The 19,003-nt window shown below is 34.5% G+C and overlaps 1 protein-coding gene across 3 annotated transcripts; it reads left to right on the forward strand.

The window, feature by feature from the left end:
* The first annotated feature begins 238 nt into the window (after positions 1-238).
* LOC110713840 (DExH-box ATP-dependent RNA helicase DExH15 chloroplastic-like) lies at positions 239-15,287 on the forward strand. 3 transcript variants are annotated; one of them, XR_002510078.1, is made up of 18 exons: positions 239-785; positions 900-1,075; positions 1,193-1,306; positions 4,451-4,559; positions 4,664-4,750; positions 5,441-5,559; positions 5,929-6,115; positions 6,262-6,861; positions 6,942-7,220; positions 7,959-8,165; positions 9,085-9,450; positions 9,610-9,846; positions 11,357-11,577; positions 12,116-12,215; positions 12,508-12,654; positions 12,845-12,961; positions 14,594-14,749; positions 14,835-15,287. XR_002510078.1 is itself a non-coding variant. In XM_021892275.1 (17 exons), exons 1-16 carry the CDS (start codon positions 306-308, stop codon positions 12,941-12,943), a joined length of 3,528 nt encoding a protein of 1,175 aa, XP_021747967.1. In that variant the 5' UTR covers positions 239-305; the 3' UTR covers positions 12,944-12,961; positions 14,835-15,287. The 3 variants fall into 3 exon arrangements, 1 of the variants encoding a protein (XP_021747967.1); XR_002510079.1 differs by having other exon boundaries at positions 14,603-14,749; XM_021892275.1 differs by lacking the exon at positions 14,594-14,749.
* The last annotated feature ends 3,716 nt before the right edge of the window (positions 15,288-19,003 follow it).

A 19,003-nucleotide genomic window follows, 5' to 3' on the forward strand; every position in this document is an offset into this window, starting at 1 on the left:
ATAACACCATTAATAATAGTATTAATAATAATGTTGAAATTTGCTCTGCTCGGCTCGGTTCTGCTCAAAAGAAATCTGCTCTGCTCGGCTAAAATTTAATCTGTTCTGCTCTATTCTGCCCAGAAGCTCAAAAGAATAGGGCCTTAGTATTACAAACCATCTCAATTCTCACTTAAAACGACGTCGCTTCGCAAAAATATCTTTTACGTAAAAAAGACGATAATTTGTGAAAATGAGATTGAATTTGAGCGGCGTGTTAGAAAAGAGAAACACAGGAAGAGAGCTTAAGCAACAGCTCTCGCGCCATGAACATACTCCTCCAAATTCCTTCTTCCTTCTCTCCACTTTCTCTCTCCTCCTTCACTCTTCTCTCTCCTTCTCTCATCCAATTCCCAAAATTAGGGTTTCATTCCCCCAAATTACCTCCCAATTTCCGATTTCGCCCCCTTTTTACATCCCCAAATCCTCTCTCCTCCGTCGAAAATCAACTTTCCGACGCCGACGAAGATGATTTCGACGACGAAGACGATGAAGCTACCGATGAATACGACGTCGTATCCGTTTCTTCCGACGTTGCGGAGGTTTCCGGCGAGCTGGAGGAAGACGACGAAGGTGACAGTCTTGAGACTCAGGACGAGGAGTTAAACGCGTCGTTTTGGAGTAGCAATGATTCTAAGTTGCAGAGAGTTCAGAAGTTGTGTAATGAAGTCAGAGAGTTTGGCGCTGATATCATTGACGCCGATGAACTCGCTTCTATATATGATTTTCGTATTGATAAATTCCAGGTTAATTTTAATTCAATTTTCTGATTAATTGTAAATTACATGTTCATATTTGATGTGTTTTTGTATGTTATATGTTTGTTGATAATTTGAATTGTTTTCTGTAAATGAGTTCAGAGACTGGCTATTAAAGCATTTTTGAGAGGTTCGTCAGTTGTAGTCTCGGCACCAACAAGTAGTGGCAAGACGTTGATAGCCGAGGCGGCGGCGGTGGCGACAGTGGCAAAAGGAAAGCGGTTGTTATATACTACACCGCTTAAAGCATTGTCAAATCAAAAATTTCGGGAGTTCAGGTAATACTCCTGCATTGTATTTGATGATTTGTTAAATTTTGGTCTAATTTGTATTTGATAAGTCAAATTTAATAGTGGTTGTGTGTATATGTTTTCTTGTTTTTTGGTGCTTTTTAGGGATGCATTTGGTGAGAGTAATGTTGGCCTTTTGACGGGAGATTCTGCTATTAACAAAGATGCTCAAGTTTTGATTATGACAACGGAAATTTTGCGAAATATGTTGTATCAAAGGTATATTTTTTTTTTAACTCTATATTATACTTTTGATTACGACAATGGAACTTTCGGAATATGTTTGATAATAGATTTGTGTAAATTAGTTGGTCACTTTGAAATACATAAGCTCACAAACTTACATGGGTTTATAAAATGTAGAGGAAGTAATTATTTGAGGTGTTTCTTGACACAACTTAGCTAGAACATGGGAACTGGGACGGTTTTTTTTTTTTTTTTTTTTTTTGAGGAATGGGAACTGGGACGTGGCTGATTCATTCCTTGCAAATTATGCTTTATACTTAAATTCCTAGGAAATGCAAATCATCTCATGTCTACCTAGTATATTATACTTCGTAGCCATTTCCAACTTTCCAAGGATGTGTATACAACACTTAATTCATCAGCAATGTGTTGTGTAAGAAATTAATTCAATGCAATAATGGTAATGAATTTGTATGTAATTTGCATACTTGTAGAGGTACTAACATTACCATAAGATTGCATGAGATTTTCTTAACAAACTTATTTCATGACCATTCATTACCACCTACTTAATGGGTACTATAAATAATATAAGTTTTTTATTATTATTTTTTCCTTTTACAACATAAATGATATAAGTTTATAGTAACTCTATATCATATTATTTGCAACAAATGTCTTCATACGGAAACATAGGCAAAATTTGTTTGTGAGTGTTAGATGGAGAGAGTTTGCAACACATGTGTTTGTAGGAAACATTAGCAAAATTTGTTTGTGAGTGTTTGATGGAGAGATAAAGATATAGATGCATGTAATGAAGAGAAAGATTGAGAGAAATGCATGTGATGGAGAGAGAGAGAGAGAGAGAGATGACTAACCAAACAAGAAAGAAAACATTTGTTGCACATACTGTTTTTAGTAAATGTTTCACATAATATGAAATAGAGGTTGTATTTTGTAAAGTGTAAATAGTGTTGAGCTATGAGCGGATTTAGAGGTGATGAGATAGGGTAATTGATTTTTTTTGGAATTGTTTTTAGACTCTTTATGCCAATATGAAGCTATCATTGGTGATCCGATGTATGCAGATTGTAAGTTGTCTCATATCATGTAATCAAAAGAATGGATCGTGGAACAGTAGAAGATAAAATAGGTGAAGTATCAAAGAATAAGCAAATAATTTGGAGGAAGTTCTCTAGGGAACCGGTGAGGTAGACAGAAGTTGGTGGTCATTTACTCATATGAGCAACACAGGAAATAACTATAAGATATCATGGGAATAAAAAAAATACACATTAGCATACAAACAAAAAAGAAGAAAATACAAGCATTACATAAGTGAATAGTATTGATGGGTGTAAAGTTAGAAGAATAAGAAGTGTCCACTAGCTGTGATGATGTCTGGCAACATATGGAGAAACGTCTTAAGGATTGATCTACATAAAAGGAGAGAGGGGGAAAATAGAATAGCTAAGGGATTTAGGATGAATAAGGATATACATAGTTATACACTTCCTATGTTCTTTTTAAATTGACAGGTTTGAATTTTGCCACTATTTGGAACTATTGATAAAAAAAGAAAATAAAATAAAAATTCTGGGATCTTGTAGATTCATCTCAAAGTGTATTGCCAAAATATCAACTTTTTGTTATTTAACTTATGATAATATTAATGATTTAATTTGTGCATTGACAAACTTGATAAAAGACACGTGTAAACTAATAAAGAACGAAAGAAGTATAAGGAGATAGCAAATCATATTGGAGTGCTGACATGGAGGACTTGGACCAAATCCCTAAATACTGGAACCAAGTCCCTGAAAATCAATACAGGAGAAGAGGGTGAAGGAATTGGGTATTTTGGTACAAATGGATATTGTTATAGAGAGTTAGTGGCATAAGGGGAACTGAGAATTGAAGGCATTTATAAGGGGTGAGGGTCGCTATTTATTCATGAAAGACATAAAAGAGACGAGCTATTGAGCTGTAATAGAGTCAAGGGAGTGGCGAATTGTATATAGGAGAAAAGGTTACTCTGTATGATTTTTATATGATAAAGAGTAACACCTAATACTGTCATCATTGTCTCCATGTTCTGTGATGGACAAAAACTTTAAACAGCCTTCAGCGTATTGGTGGTGGTAGTTAATGATTTAGTAGTATGATGTAGTGTGGTAGTTGCTGGCTTATATTCACCAAGCTGCTGAATGCTATGAAAAATCAGAACTCTTCAAGGTTTTTTTAGGTTCTGTATTCTTTGTGGAACTAACTATGAAAGATGACACTTTCCCGCAGTTTCAATCTCATTTCTATGGGTATTCACTTTAGCCTATAGATTATTTGATAATTTGTTTTAGCTTTTTTATTTTTTTTCCCCCCATTTTGTATTTTTTGTGAACAGTGTACAATCATTAATTTGCATTTATTTAAATTATGCTGACACATGTGCTGAAGCTAGTCAAGTCAAATAGTTTATGAAGCTCCTTTGGAAACCTTGCCTCGTGTTTTCCTTAGATATGCCCTAGAATCACTTTATTCTACCAATCAATATTCGAGCAACTACCTTGCCCATGGAAATTGATAGGAATCTTAATTAATAATGCAAAAAGTTGATAGAGATTATCATTTTTTTGGGGGGTGGGGGGGGGGGTGTGTGTGCTGATCTTTAGATGTCCCTTGTATGTTCACAGATCCAACCTCAATGTTCTTGCCTTAGAAAACGTATGCATGGGGGTCAAACTTGGTATGTTTAGGATTCAGGACTCATAATGTTGGTGAAATGGGTCTCATTTGAAGAATTGAAGTGTCATGTATCTTGGCATAACCCCTATAACCAACGTTTAGAATGAAGAATTTTGAGTGACGTATCTTTCTTGTGATTTTATTTATGAGACTTTGTAATCACCATCAATATTTCATTCTTTTGTCCGCTGATAAATGATGTGATTTACTTTGACTTAGTTCCCAAGCATTTGTCTACTTTGACTTTATTATGGTTTAAGGGCTGTGTATGTGTGTGTGTGTTAAAATATGGTAATAGAATACTGGTCCCAAGTACTATGAATGTGACTTAATTATTCCGATTGCCTGGCTTTAGTCTTGGTGCTATAGATTTATGAGTTCCTGATGATTTGCAACTTTATGTCTCTTATTATGATTTTATGTATTTTTACGCAGTGTTGGAGTGGTTTCTTCTGGTAGTGGGCTTTTTGATGTTGATGTAATTGTTTTGGATGAAGTACATTATCTAAGTGATACGTCTCGTGGTACTGTTTGGGAGGAGACAGTATGTTGGTTTTTTCCTCTTATTTTTCTCCTTGCGAGTTTTTCTCACATTTCTTTTTTTAGTTTTTTCCAGTACCCACTAACTATTTTCTTTGGGCTCATTAGGTCATCTATTGCCCAAAAGAAGTTCAGCTTATTTGTCTGTCAGCAACCGTTGCAAATCCAGATGAGCTAGCTGGTTGGATTGGACAGGTACTGTTGATGCAAAATTAAATATTGCTAACATAATAGTCGGTAGCATTACTTAAAAGTACTTTTCCTCAGATTGACATCTTACACCCATACAAGTCTTACTGCTTTGCTTTGCACAGGTTTGAAGGAATACTTTAAAACGTACTTCCTCTTTTTTTTTTTTTTTTTTTTTTTTTCAAATTCCAATATTTAAAGTTTCATGTTTGCCAATGCACATTTTGTATTATTAATATCTTTAGTTGATATTTTATATCGAGACAAATTTAACAAAATCTCACCAAACTATATTTTGCCTAACGTGTACAGTAACTCACAACGGACAGTCAAAGGAATATTTTTGAATAGTGTAAGATTCCAAACGTTGCGATTGAAAAAGAACGAAGGAAGTATGCAACTCTGCCCTGGTTAAAACATTATACGAAGTACAAGTATTACTTTTTTGGATGAGCTTGAACCAAAGCATGACATTTTTTTGTGGCTTGTTTAGTTACACACCTTTCACTATCACTTTCACTTAATTGATTGAAGCAAAACTAACCCTTTTTTTTTAACTAACACTCAAAGATTCTGGATGAGCAAATGCACACTGCATACCTAACTTAACGAAAAACAGGGAAAAAAAAAACTCAGACGATGCAATTTATTTAGTAAAAATGCAATCTAACCTGATATCCTTTTGTTTATGTTTAGATTCATGGCAAAACAGAATTAATAACATCATCAAAACGTCCTGTACCATTGACGTGGCTTTTTTCTACGAAGACCTCTTTGCTTCCTCTTCTTGATGAGAAAGGAACCAGTATGAACAGGTAGTAAATGTTTCGCATTATTATATTTTTATATTATGAGCAGCAATTTGAATAGTCATATTTATATCATTATAAAGAAGCTAATATATGTTAATTATCGTTGTCAATATGCAATTGCATACTTTTCATTCAATTTAAGGAAAAGGTTAAAGCATAAGAGCTACCCAACATGCTTTATATGACTGCTAGACTTCATGTAAAACGTGTCTTTTTGAGCATCTGGAAACTACCTGAATCACAATTCTTATTTCAATTTCTCCCTGATTCGCGTTTTCTTCATGCAATTATCTGATTCTTTTGCCAATGCAATTAGATTTGGCATCTGGTTGTGACCCTAACTGTCTCCTACTGTGTTGTGCCTTGAAACAGGAAAGTTTCAGTCAGCTATCTACGTCTATATGCTTCAGGAGAGAATTCTCACAATGATGAGGGATCTAGACGTAAGAATTCCAGAAGACGTAAAGATGACAGTGATTTGATATATGAGGAGTATGGTAGATCGTCTAGACAGTCATCTCTGTCAAAAAATGACATAAACACGATACGACGTTCACTTGTATGCCCCTGTAATCATCATTGTTATCCATGTGGCTGACTTCTTAAATGCTAGCTTTGCAGCTTAGCTTTTTTTTTTTTTTTTCCTTCTCTGATTGTCTGATTCAATATATAATGAGATAACATGAGATATTCTTCATGCTTTAGGTTCCTAAAGTTGAAGATACATTGGAACATCTTAAAGGAAGAGATATGCTGCCTGCAATATGGTTTATTTTTAGCCGAAAAGGTTGCGATGCTGCTGTTCAATACCTTGAAGGTTCCAAGCTTCTGGACGATTGTGAGAAGGCTGAAGTGGAACTGGCCCTGAAGCGGTTCCGTATTCAGTATCCTGATGCTGTCAGAGAACCTGCTGTAAAGGGCCTGCGTCGGGGTCTTGCTGCACATCATGCTGGCTGTCTTCCCCTGTGGAAATCATTCATTGAGGAGCTTTTTCAGCGGGGCCTCATTAAGGTTGTTTTTGCCACGGAAACTCTTGCTGCAGGGATCAATATGCCTGCAAGGACAGCTGTTATTGCTTCTCTCAGCAAAAGGAGTGAAGCTGGACGTATCCAGCTAAGGTCCAATGAGTTGCTTCAGATGGCAGGCCGTGCTGGACGTCGAGGTATAGATGAAAAGGGTCATGTAGTACTTGTTCAGAGTCCCTTTGAAGGTGCTGAAGAATGCTGTGAGCTTCTATTTTCTAGCGTGGAGCCTCTTGTTTCACAGTTTACAGCTTCATATGGAATGGTTTTGAACCTTCTTGGGGTATGCTCCTACTATCATCTCTTACACTCTAGCTACCTACTCTATATGATCAATAATTACCCAAGTTGAGTTTTTCATAGGGCGCAAAAGTTACCCGGCGATCAAATGAAGTGGATGGCATCAAGGTTTCTGAAGTAGGACGAACTTTGGAAGAAGCAAGGAAATTAGTTGAGCAAAGTTTTGGAAACTACCTTGGGAGTAATGTAATGCTTGCTTCAAAAGAGGAGCTTGCAAGAATTAAGAAAGAAATAGAGTTATTAACAGCAGAAGTCAGTGATGATGCGTTTGATATGAAAATCAGGAAGTTGTTGTCTGGATCAGCATACCAAGAGATTACTGGTTTGCAGGAAGAATTAAGGGTAGGTCGTCCTCCATACCTCTCTCCTGGTAGTTAAACTAACGAAATTTGGTTGCAGTATTTCTTAAGTTTTGTTCTTAGAACTTTAGACCTTTTAGGAAATCCTTTTTTTTCCTCTTCTCTTTCAGGGAGTAGGAACTGTTATCTGCTTATCTAATTGACTTCTTGCATCTGTTGCTGCACTTTTAGGTATTAGTTGTTGAAAAAGTAATTTATATCGAGTATGCCAAATATGTCAAGGACAAACAGGATAACGTCTATAACCATGGAAGCTAGTGTTTTGGAAACACAAGCCCAAGGTATTTACGCAAGCAAGCATTACCTTGGGCTTGGTCTTGGGCTAGTGTTTTGGAAACTACCTTGTGTTTTCAAATTTACATTACATTTCTCCCAAGGTAGTGTTTTGGAAACAAAGCCCAAGACCTTGCTTGTTATGGAAGCTAGTGTTTTGGAAACTACCTTGTGTTTTCAAATTTACGCGAAGAAAAGTTCTGAATTTTGGACAACTAAAAATAGTGTGGAATAGAGGATATAAATCTATTTGCTTGGTTAATGTGATGTTTATTTGGAAATCAGGATTTGCAATTGTAGGGATTGATCTCAATAATATTTGTTTCCTTTGCTAGTGCTCTCTTCTTGAGCTGAATAAATTGCAGTGTTTGGTAATTAATGCTCCAGGACCCTATAACATGCATTTTGATGTGTAGTAAGCTCTAAAATATGTCCTTGTATCTCCCAGGTAGAAAAACAACTCCGAGTTGAATTTCGACGAAGGATGGAATTGGAGAGGATGTCTTCTTTTAAACCTTTATTGAAGGAGTTGGGAGATGGAAACTTACCTTTTCTGTGTCTAGGATACAAGGATGCCGATGGTATTGAGCACTCAATCGTTGCAGTATACCTGGCAGAGGTTCAGTCACTTGACGGGTCAAAAGTAAAGAACCTTGTGAGTGTGCAATTCTTGTAGTCACTCTTTCTTGCTCTTATTTTCTCTGTATTAGATATATACAGTATGTTTGAGGTGGGTTTCCTTGCTCCAACATGTTTAGCTTTCTCCTGCAGAAGGCTAGAAGCCACTTTGAAATGCTGTTGTGTTAAAAGGCACAAATATTGTGAGGCATGCCATCTATTAGTCATGTACATATGTCAAATTGTCACCTCCCAGAGTTTACTTCCATGGCAATACTTACAAAATTTTCTATGTAGCTGATTGCTATTAATTTTCTATGTATATCTATAAAAATTTTCATCTAGTATAGAAACCTTTGCTGCATACCTTACTTTTAGAAACCATTTGAAGGAAGGGATGCTTCATCGTAATGTCGTGCTTTATTGATTCCCATTTTCATGACTAACAGACTAAGATGTAGAACCTGAAGTTTAGGTCTAATCGTTTGCATGATGGCTTAATGAGTTGCACATGTTTATGCATATCTATCTCATTCTACTATGTCTTAGGAAGTGTGTGTGCAAACAACACCAAATCATCGGCATTTCCTTATTGTACAACCCTAGCAGAAAATGCCTCAAGCTCTCTTCATATATGTACAAAGTCCTCTTGTAACATATCAATAATTGCTATGGGCTTTCTCTTACCTACTTCTGGGAATACAAGAATTCTCTTTATCAGTACAAGTCAAAAGCTCAATTAATCTCAAGAATATTTTACTGCATATCTTATCTTTGGTTCAGCTTTGAGTAGTTGATGGTAAAAATTAATGATGTGTATTTCATAGAACTGATAAATAAGAAATTGAGTGGCATGCTGATTCGTGAACTAGCTTCTGTTTGTATCTATTGCTCTTGACACCAAATTGTATGAATTTTTAAATTGTTCTTTTTCTTTTATTTTTTTTGGCTATCAGGTGCAGAATGATGTTTCGTTTAAGCTGAACATGGCAGAAGCAGAGACAAGTAGTGATGCTTCTGGAAGGCTGCCATGTTTTGAGCCATCTTATCATGTGGCTCTTGGTTCAGATAATTCTTGGTATCTTTTCACTGAAAAGTGGATCAAAGCAGTATACAGAACAGGTTTTCCAAACATGGCTTTGAATGAAGGTGATAGTTTACCACGAGATATTTTGACCACGCTTCTTGATAAGGAAGGAATGGAATGGGCAAGGTTTGTTGATTCTGAATTGGGAAATTTATGGCATATGGAAGGATCCCTGGAGACGTGGTCTTGGAGTTTAAATGTTCCTATGTTGAGTAGCCTGTCTGAAGAAGACAAGGTTATATATTATTTTGGCTGATAGTCTCTTTCAAATTTGTTTCCTCCTTTCTTCACTGTCATTTACCTATTTGGTATTTGTCACTCATTGTGGCATTTTGTTTTTTTGAGCTTCAATGTGCCCTAAAAGTATATCACGTGTCTTCTACTCTTGTGTTAGGCATCACACATGTCACCAACTCAACTTGAGGCGGTGGAATGCTATAGAAAACAAAGAAACAAAGTTTCGCACTTGAAGAGAAAGATTACCCGTGCAGAAGGCTTCAGAGAATACAAGAAGATTTTGGATATGGCAAAGTTAACTGTGGGAAAGATTAGGCGCCTGAAGACCAGAGAGAAACGCTTGGTTGATCGAATTGAGAGAATTGAACCCTCGGGATGGAAAGAGTTTTTGCAGGTAATGCCTCCAAAGATGATCTTGACAATCTGAGGTTTATAAGTCAACAACTGAACATTCTCTGATTCTTAGTCGTCTTACTTCCTTAACATACATATATAGATTTCAAATATATCTGGTTCTTACCTTTTTAACTGTTGTCATTTTCAAGCAGATATCTCACCTCAAATTGAGTATAAAAAATTTTAAATTTGCTACATAGATTTCTTTCTAAACTCCAACTTCTTTTTTTTTACCAAAGCTGGTTGGTTTTCTTTTGGTCTTCTGACAGCCACTCTTGATATTTATTTCTTTAAGTGAACTTTTCAAAGGGGTCTATAGTTCATCTTTATTTCTCATTTTGAGCTACAATAGTTTGAACTCCGGTTCTAATTGCAAACTGTGAAACGGCCTTGTTCTCTTTTCATATTGGCTCCTGTATTTTACTGGGATTTCAGCTGTGGCCAGTCTTTGGGTACTCAATATGTTGCTTGTGTATTGGAGAAGAGTCTGTGAAATTATATATAATGGGGTGCAAATTAATTTACAAATAAGTAAAAAAATACTTGTAATTTATGGATGAGCAGGCACTTGTCAATTATCTAGAAATCCTCCCTTAAGATTCTTTAGTAGTATAAGAAAAACCAACTAAAGCTGTTATGTCCTCCTACAATACGAAAACAATGGCCAGAAAAGCCTAGACGGTCATTGCTTACATTTTGTAGTAAATTTGGGTTTTATTTTTTTGGGATGTATATGCATGTTTCAGGGCAGAGTGGTTTACTCATTTTCTCATTTCTCATTTTAGTCAATTCCTATATATATACAAAGTATATTTTATGTACTGCCTCTATTTTTTATTCTCACTTTTGGCACGTAGTTTAAGAATACTTTGAAAGGGCAGGTTGGTGTAAGATAAAGAGAGTGTAAAAAGGAGCAAATATTTAAACTTTTGAGTCACCCAAAATACAGATTGTATGCTAGATGTAGTGTAAATTTAATAGTCTTTCAACCATAAAACGGAGGAAGATATTTCAAAAAATTTATTTGATTTTTGCATATCTGTTAATGTAAATTTCATTGTTTTCAGCATGATTTGATATCTTCTTCTATTTATCTATTCGGTTCCAAATCCAATTCTAATTTTCTCCAACTCCAATTTGATCCAATCTACTTGGGATATGTTAGTTTGGGTCCAACCTAAATACAAATTGTGGAAATTATTATTTTTCAGGGCCTGATGCCCATGTTTCTATTTAATACTCGTAATAAGTAATAATGAATATAAAAATATTAAATTTAATATTTGGTCAATTTTTTTAGGGGAAACAAGGTGGTTGTTGCAGAAAGATTACAATTCATCTGATTGAATTGCTTATTTCTGAAACACCTGATTAAGGCCACAATAATCTCACTCTTCTCAGACCCTACTTTGGCAGTGTCCTCACTAGTTTTGGGTATTGTAGTGCTCTAGTCACTATTACAACTATGTAGATAGTATTTGACGTTGTATGTGTTCTTGCTCCACCAGATTAGCAATGTGATTCATGAAACAAGAGCATTAGATATCAATACAAATGTGATATTTCCTCTAGGAGAAACTGCATCTGCGATGCGAGGAGAAAATGAACTTTGGCTTGCAATGGTTCTTCGAGACAGAGTACTGTTGGACCTACAGCCAGCACAACTAGCTGCTGTCTGTGGGAGCCTAGTTTGTGAAGGGATAAAAGTCCGACCATGGAAGAATAACAGGTGTAGTACCTTGTTGATTTTCTAAATGCTAATTTTGTTTTGCTTTGGCAAGATTGATGTAGTGCTTTTGTTTGACCCTTGTATGCTTTTGATAACGCTTTTGATATTTATGAGGTATTTAGTTGCAAAGTTTTGTGAGAAAGTGTTAGGAAAGTCAATTTAAGAATTCAATAATTGTGCATGTTTAGTGGCAAAGTTTTGTAGGAAACGTTGTATTGTAGCTTATACTTTCTCCTCTCTCCATTCCCTAGGTTATACACTCTTTTAGGCTTGTACCAGTAGTGTGTAATTTTGCAAATACATAATTTAGCAAAGATAAGCCATCAATACTTTTCTTGTAATAAATTCTCCTTTGATAGACTTTGGTTTCGTTTTTCAAATTTAACTAATTCACATAGAGCTGAAGAAGCCATTGTGAAGTGAAAAATATGCTCCAAGTTCATGCATAAGTAAGATAAACTTCTAATTTGAACCTGCAATAATAAATTCATTATGCAATGCTTTTTTATTCACCACTATTTTTTTTTACTGGCTGCAGTTATATATACGAGCCTTCTGCCACTGTGATTAACGTTATAAACCATTTGGAGGAGCCGAGGAATTATCTATTGCAGCTTCAAGACAAACATGATGTACAGGTATCTACTAACATCATCTCAATCTTAAAATTGGGAATATTACTCTCCTAATTCTTCTTAATTGCACTACTAATTTTGTTTTGGCCCGTTTTGATTAGTTGTACTCTTTATTTATCATCACTATGGCATTTGTTAACCAATTCTACAATAATGAAATGTTTAAGTCATTACCTTTGGGTATTTTAATGATGCTTAATATGCATGTTTTATCATCTAGGTACAAGAAAAATGCTGTGATGTCTTGAATAATGCTGTAATGTCTCATATAATTTATTATATTCTCTCCCTGCAGATATCTTGCTGCTTGGATAGCCAATTTTCTGGTATGGTAGAAGCATGGGCCTCTGGTCTAACTTGGCGGGAAATCATGATGGATTGTGCAATGGATGAGGGTGATCTGGCAAGACTCTTACGACGAACAATTGATTTATTAGCACAAGTATGTATGCATTTTGCATAATTTAGAAACTTAAAGTATTTTACTTTTTAAAGGAATATTGCTAGTTACCAACAATTTCCTCTACATTTAATTTCTAGGCAACAAAAATTGTTGTCTGTTGGGGATTAGTGTTAGGGCTTTCTTACAAGATTATTACAATCTTCTTACGGGGTAGTTGTACTTACTGCAGATTCCCAAGTTGCCTGATGTTGACCCAATCTTACAGAGCAACGCAAAGATAGCATCTGGTGTCATGGACCGTTCACCAATTAGTGAGCTAGCTGGATAATTTCTTTTTATTAAATGGGTATGTTATGCATTCATCTATGATCTATCTTTTTAACGCGGGATGTACATTAGATTTCAATACGTCTATAGATTGGTTGATGACAGGATTAAAATTTCAAAATTCACATGTACCCTACATCATAAACCAAACAAATACTAATTGGATTGATATCTTGCTATTTGTCTCATTTATGTTATCCATCCAAGAGCCCTAAACTCAGCTAGAAATATATATATATATATATATATATATATATATATATATATATATATATATATATATATATATATATATATATATATATATATATATATATATATATATATATATACTACCTCCGATTTTTAATAGTTACAATTTGGGGTATTATTTGTGAGATATAAAATATTCCAAAGTTGCAACTAAAAAAATCGGAGGTAGTATATATATTTCACAAAGCTGTTCTAAATTCTACCATATAATTTTGAAATAAATTCATCTCTTCCACCCAAAGTATGTCTCTTATTAGATGTCCCCAAATCTACCAAAACAATTTGAGCAATGTATCATGTGCTGGTTTTTCATCGCTATTCGAACACTAATGTTGCTTGCTTCAGTCCAGTCTTGATTATTTAGTGACTAAGTTGTGCTTCAGTGATGCTTTGTGTGTGGGAAGAGTAGCTGAATTAAGGGACTTGATAGCTTTAAAGAGAATTTTGTACATACAAGTATTACTATAGAAGAGCAATTACAAGTGTTTTGATACCTTATATCTATTACAAGTATTACTATATTTGAGCTCTTAGTTTTGGAACAAACTGCTAGAGATTAATATGAAAACAGTAAGCAAGCTAGGTAGAGATAGAAAATGGCAGCTTAAGGGGTAGTTGTATTATCAGACAGAGTATTCAATAATACAGAGCCTTCATTTGAGAGGAAGGTGCTCCCAAAACAAACTTCTCAATTAATTTCTTCATGCATTCCCCTTGACCCAAACTCCTATTAATACCCAAAAATGAAGCAAGCTAACAAACTCTAGAAGCAGCTAGCAAAAGGAATTAAAATAACAAACTCGGTAACTAACTTATTCATGAATTACTACTTTACCCTCTCCCCAAAACAGATTTCTTAACAACTTCCTTCTCATCAAATTGTTAGTATTCTTGGGCCTTCTTGCCTAAGTGAAACGGATACCAGGCTTGGGCTGATCCCTTGCACAAACCTCTCATTAACTACATACTCCATATTAATTAGGGTTCTTAGAAAACTATATGCTATCTCAGTATTCTGTTGGAGAAGGTGAAATGGGCCTGGAAAATCCCAATAAGTAGAAGAGTTTAGGCAATCTACAAACCCAAAGGACGTTACGTCCCAAAATGTCTTTGCTTGTAGGTGGCCAAGATCTCCTCCTCAAGACCTAATTTATATTCTATAAAACATACAACTTAAAAGTGGCATTTTTATGTACAACCATTAGGAATGTTATCCCTAGTTTCTAAATGCTCAAATTTTTCAAGTGCACCTGTGACTGTGAGAACATTCTTTGTGCTTCTGGAATCATAACATAGGTTTGAAAATGAATTGAAAAATTATGTTGTGTTATGTTATTATCGCGAAGTTATTTTTTTGTGTCATATCATTTTTTGTTTAAGTACATGTCATTAATTGCAGTGAATTCAGGACAGGAGCACGTAGAGCATGGCTCTCCTGATTGCACAATTTAATAGTTGGGTTAAATGGGTTTAAACCTAAGAGGGTAGTACTCGGTTTGACTCGTAAATACTTCTGATAGTACTACTTACAACTGCTAAAGAGGAGATCTTCAAGGTTGTAACATTCTTAAGTTGCTTATCTAAAATATGCACCCAAACTCTTGTTTCCTCTACTAACTTCTCCCTTTTACTTGTGACAGATGTATTTGCTTCAGCAGTTGTAAGAACTTAGAAAAGAAGTATTATTTGTGTGCATAGGCATATCTGCTATAGGCAATCTTTGAGGCAAGGTATATCTTTGATTCAGTGTATATTTCATTTTTTAATTAACATACTTGAATTCATGTTACGCCTCATGCTAGAAGGTCTTATAGGAGTACGCAACATAGATTTTGAACACTTTTAGTCAAATACTTGTAGCTTTGCTGTAAATATACTAGTGCAGTAGTGTTTCGAGTTGCTTCTCTTTATTTTGATGTTTAGTACATTATTATCAGTGTCAAGGTTTAGATATGCAGGCTTTGTTGAAACTTCTGTGTATGGTCCAAATGTAGAATCTCTTGTAAGGAATGATGTATAAGCTCCTGTAAATTTGATTGTTTGAGCTAATGACAAGATTCTATAGCAAGATGAAAAATCATTCTTTTTCCCCATGGCTTTCATGGCCGAGTATGTTTCAGTGTGTTATCGTGCTTGATGACAATGATCATTGTGACAAAATGCTATCTAGTCTGATTGTTCATAATCTATCTGAACTCCTATATATTGAATATATTATCAAATGCCTGCTCTTAGTATAAAACTCTAATATACGAATTATAAAATTTGGTTGCTGAACACATGCTAATAGCCTAATAATAGCCAATTTTACCAGAAATACCACTCTTTCTGTCTCCCAGCGACTAGCCACGGCCCACAGGTTCATGGCCTTCCAACACCGCGCTTCATCTAAAGCCATACCAGCTACCAGATACCTGTCTAACCTTCTAGTTTTCATTTGTTCCTTTTTGTTCGGCTCAATTTTCTTAATGGTTTCTCCCTTTGATAAATAATACTTCCTCCGTTTTTTTAGTTGACACCATTTGACTTTTACAATATTCACGGAACACGCTTTGACTTGTTTTGTGGTTTATGGATACGATAAATCATATTCATGTGGGATCTTGTTTGAATCGTTTCAATGTATATTTTATTAATATCCACTTTTTATAATTTTACAGTGTTCATAATTAGAGATATTAATCGTTTAAAATAAGCATTGACAAGCGTGATAATAGAAAGGTATCCAGTAAAAAAAAAGGAAATACGTCCTATGCTATTCAATTGATTATAAGAAGGATAATCACTTTACTCTAAAATTTGATCCCTTTAATTTTGTCTCTTATCAGCTTCACGCCTTCACTCAATCCCAAAATTGTGAAAATGACAAAAAATTAATTGTATTGGGGTGAACAAAAAGGGAACGGAAGAATTCACACGAGAATTTCTTGGTTTTTACCTACTTGAGTCCAAGTTGGACTCTACCAAGGGGTTAAAAAGTAATTATACGTAAAAGTTGTCCTGTTGTATAATAAAAAAAGCAGAGGTGTAGGCTCCTTGTGTACAATACAAATTTTGAATTTCAAAGTTTAAAAAGAAGTTGGTTTTAATTGTAAAGAGGTGCGCTTTTAAAGGAGAGAGAAAGCGATTTGAGTACTTTACTAAGGAGAGTGAGAAATTGAAAGAGAGAAATTCAAGAGGCGAAGAGACGCGAGACCAAGAATTCAAGGAGACGAAGCCTTTGAATTAAGAAATTCTGGGTCGATGATTCGGTGAAGTTGTCGTGGTACCGAAGTATCGTTGTAATACCATCTACTTTCTTGATGAAATCTACCTGGTTGCTTAGAATACCATCATGATGTTCGACGATATTGATTATAAACACCTTTCTGGATTTAGTTAGTATTGATTAATATACTGAAGAGGGTATGGTATCTTGGTTATGTAAGTTTGATGATAAATGTATATTACGAAGTATTTTAAAATTACGAGCAAAATCCATGCAGCTTCAATTTAATGTATTGTTTAAAATGTTGGCTTTGTGTTTGAGGGGGCAGCCAAAGTAAATGGGGTAACTCCATTAATTTTTTTCCCCAATAATTTGAGAAGGAAAATTTTGGGAAAAAAATTCACCTGCCATGATTCTGTGAAAATTTTGGGAATGAAAACTCATGATACAAAGGGGCCCCATTCTATTATCTAGCACTTTGTTTTTACCCTACTTTTTCAGCTAATTTGTTTTTTTAGCAAGCCTTTTTAATTTTTTTTTTAAACCCTTGGTAGAGTCCAACTTGGAATCAAGTAGGTAGAGACCAAGAAATTCTCGAATTTACACGGCAACTTTAAGGCAGCTGAGTTTTTGGGGTCATGTCAAGCAGCTCAAGCTTGTTGTATGTATGCAATCTTCAATTTTCAAATCAATATGATATGACTTAATATACTTGATTTAGAAACGATGTACTGCATAAGAAAGCGGACCATGGACATTATTCAATAGGAATAATCTTATAATCTATAACACTATAACATGCTCAACTTTTAGTCATCTGTGATAAACAACCCTACCTTTTGATAATTTTATAATGGGTTCAACTTTGAGGGATCCTTCCCAAAATGGTCCCTAACTTGCATAACGAGTTAAGAGTGTCATGTGTTGTATTTTTGTTTAGTGTTTGTTTAAAGAAAACCTCCACCACCCTATCTCAACCCACCTTCACCCTTTTTCACCATCAAGTCTACCAAGCCACCCTCAACTCCAATTGCATCCCATACACCCCTTAACCATTGACCCCTCTAACCACCTTTCCGACCATAATCAAATCACCTCATTCTCGATCTCTTTTTCTCTCATGATCATAATCCACCAACCACCCTAGCTTGTAAAGCTACCATGACCACAACCTTTTATCTCCTTTCTTTCTCCACCATGAGCACCAGGCCACCTTCTCTATTTCTTTCTTCCTTGCCACGCCGACCGCTAGTATTAGTGAAGAGTTTTTTTTTTAATTAAAAAAAAAGGTCATCAAAATTACAACACATGACATTAGTAACTACTTAACCATTTGAACTTAGGACCATTTTGAGATAATCAAAAGGTGGAACTATTTTTAGCGGATGGTCGAAAGCTGGAACCATTAAAATCTATTTTTACTATTCAATATTTAGCGAAGAAGTCAACCTTGATACGTTATACTTTGCAATATTTAGTAAATTACAACTTACGAGTACGTTCTTTAGTTTAATCAGATTGTTTTTTAAAAAATTATTTAATTACTCCGCATTTAATTTTTAGTTTTATAAGGGTATGATTCTTACTCTTCTTGCTACGGAGTCGTTCACAAGAGGTTGTTCGCGATCTCCAAGAAACGTCTTAAATTCAACAAGATTTGCGTGTCTACATTATCTTTTATAAAATAATGAGAATATATCGTCAAGTTATAAAAATTTGACCTAAATGGCTAAGTATTGACAATGGGCAAAAAAACATTAAGCTCAAACTTGGTCACTCCAATCCAATTTAATCCTTTTTAACTTTCTCCTTTTTTAGTACTTGCAACTTCCTTGAAATGAAAATGTCATAATACTTGCAACATACCGTAATTGGAAAATTATTTAAAACACATGACCAACTAAATTATACGGAGTACTCCTAACAATCACTCACATCATTTTAATCAATAATCAATAATCAATAATCAATAATACATACTAAAAGACACACCAACAATGACACGTGTCATCTCCTGGTGTGTCCTTAGTTTTTTATTTTATTTTTTATATAAAAAAATAAAATCGTATTTCGAAAATAAATCTAATACTATGTACATAAATAAAAGATAACAATTTTATACATAAATAAAATATATCAATAATATATACTAAAAGGCACACCAACAATGACACGTGTCATCTCCTGATGTGTCCTTAGTTTTTTATTTTATTTTTTATATAAAAAAATAAAATTGTATTTCGAAAATAAATCTAATACTATGTACATAAATAAAAGATAACAATTTTATACATAAATAAAATATATCAAATGTATACATAATAACATAAATAAAAGATTTAATGTATTCTTTCATTTTATATATATATATATATATATATATATATATATATATATATATATATATATATATATATATATATATATATATATATATATATATATATATATAACCAAGTTATAATGAGAACCAAGGCTAAAATAAGAACTAGGAACTAATCTAGGCCCTTAGATCATGTTAATCCGACCGCTCACATGCTTCCCGTGTCATTAACTGCATTTTTGTAATATTTGAATGTTATAAACTGATTCCCAGTTTCA

Source organism: Chenopodium quinoa, unplaced genomic scaffold (genome assembly GCF_001683475.1).
Source record: "Chenopodium quinoa cultivar QQ74 unplaced genomic scaffold, ASM168347v1, whole genome shotgun sequence".
In the NCBI taxonomy this organism is placed as follows: Eukaryota; Viridiplantae; Streptophyta; class Magnoliopsida; order Caryophyllales; family Amaranthaceae; genus Chenopodium; species Chenopodium quinoa.

Bases quoted from the DNA above. Each gene is read 5' to 3' on its own strand.
- LOC110713840 (XM_021892275.1), top strand. From the start codon at position 306: ATGAACATACTCCTCCAAATTCCTTCTTCCTTCTCTCCACTTTCTCTC. The intron at 1,076-1,192 runs GTAATACTCCTG...GGTGCTTTTTAG, and splicing joins CAAAAATTTCGGGAGTTCAG to GGATGCATTTGGTGAGAGTA. The intron at 8,166-9,084 runs GTGAGTGTGCAA...TTTGGCTATCAG, and splicing joins GGTCAAAAGTAAAGAACCTT to GTGCAGAATGATGTTTCGTT.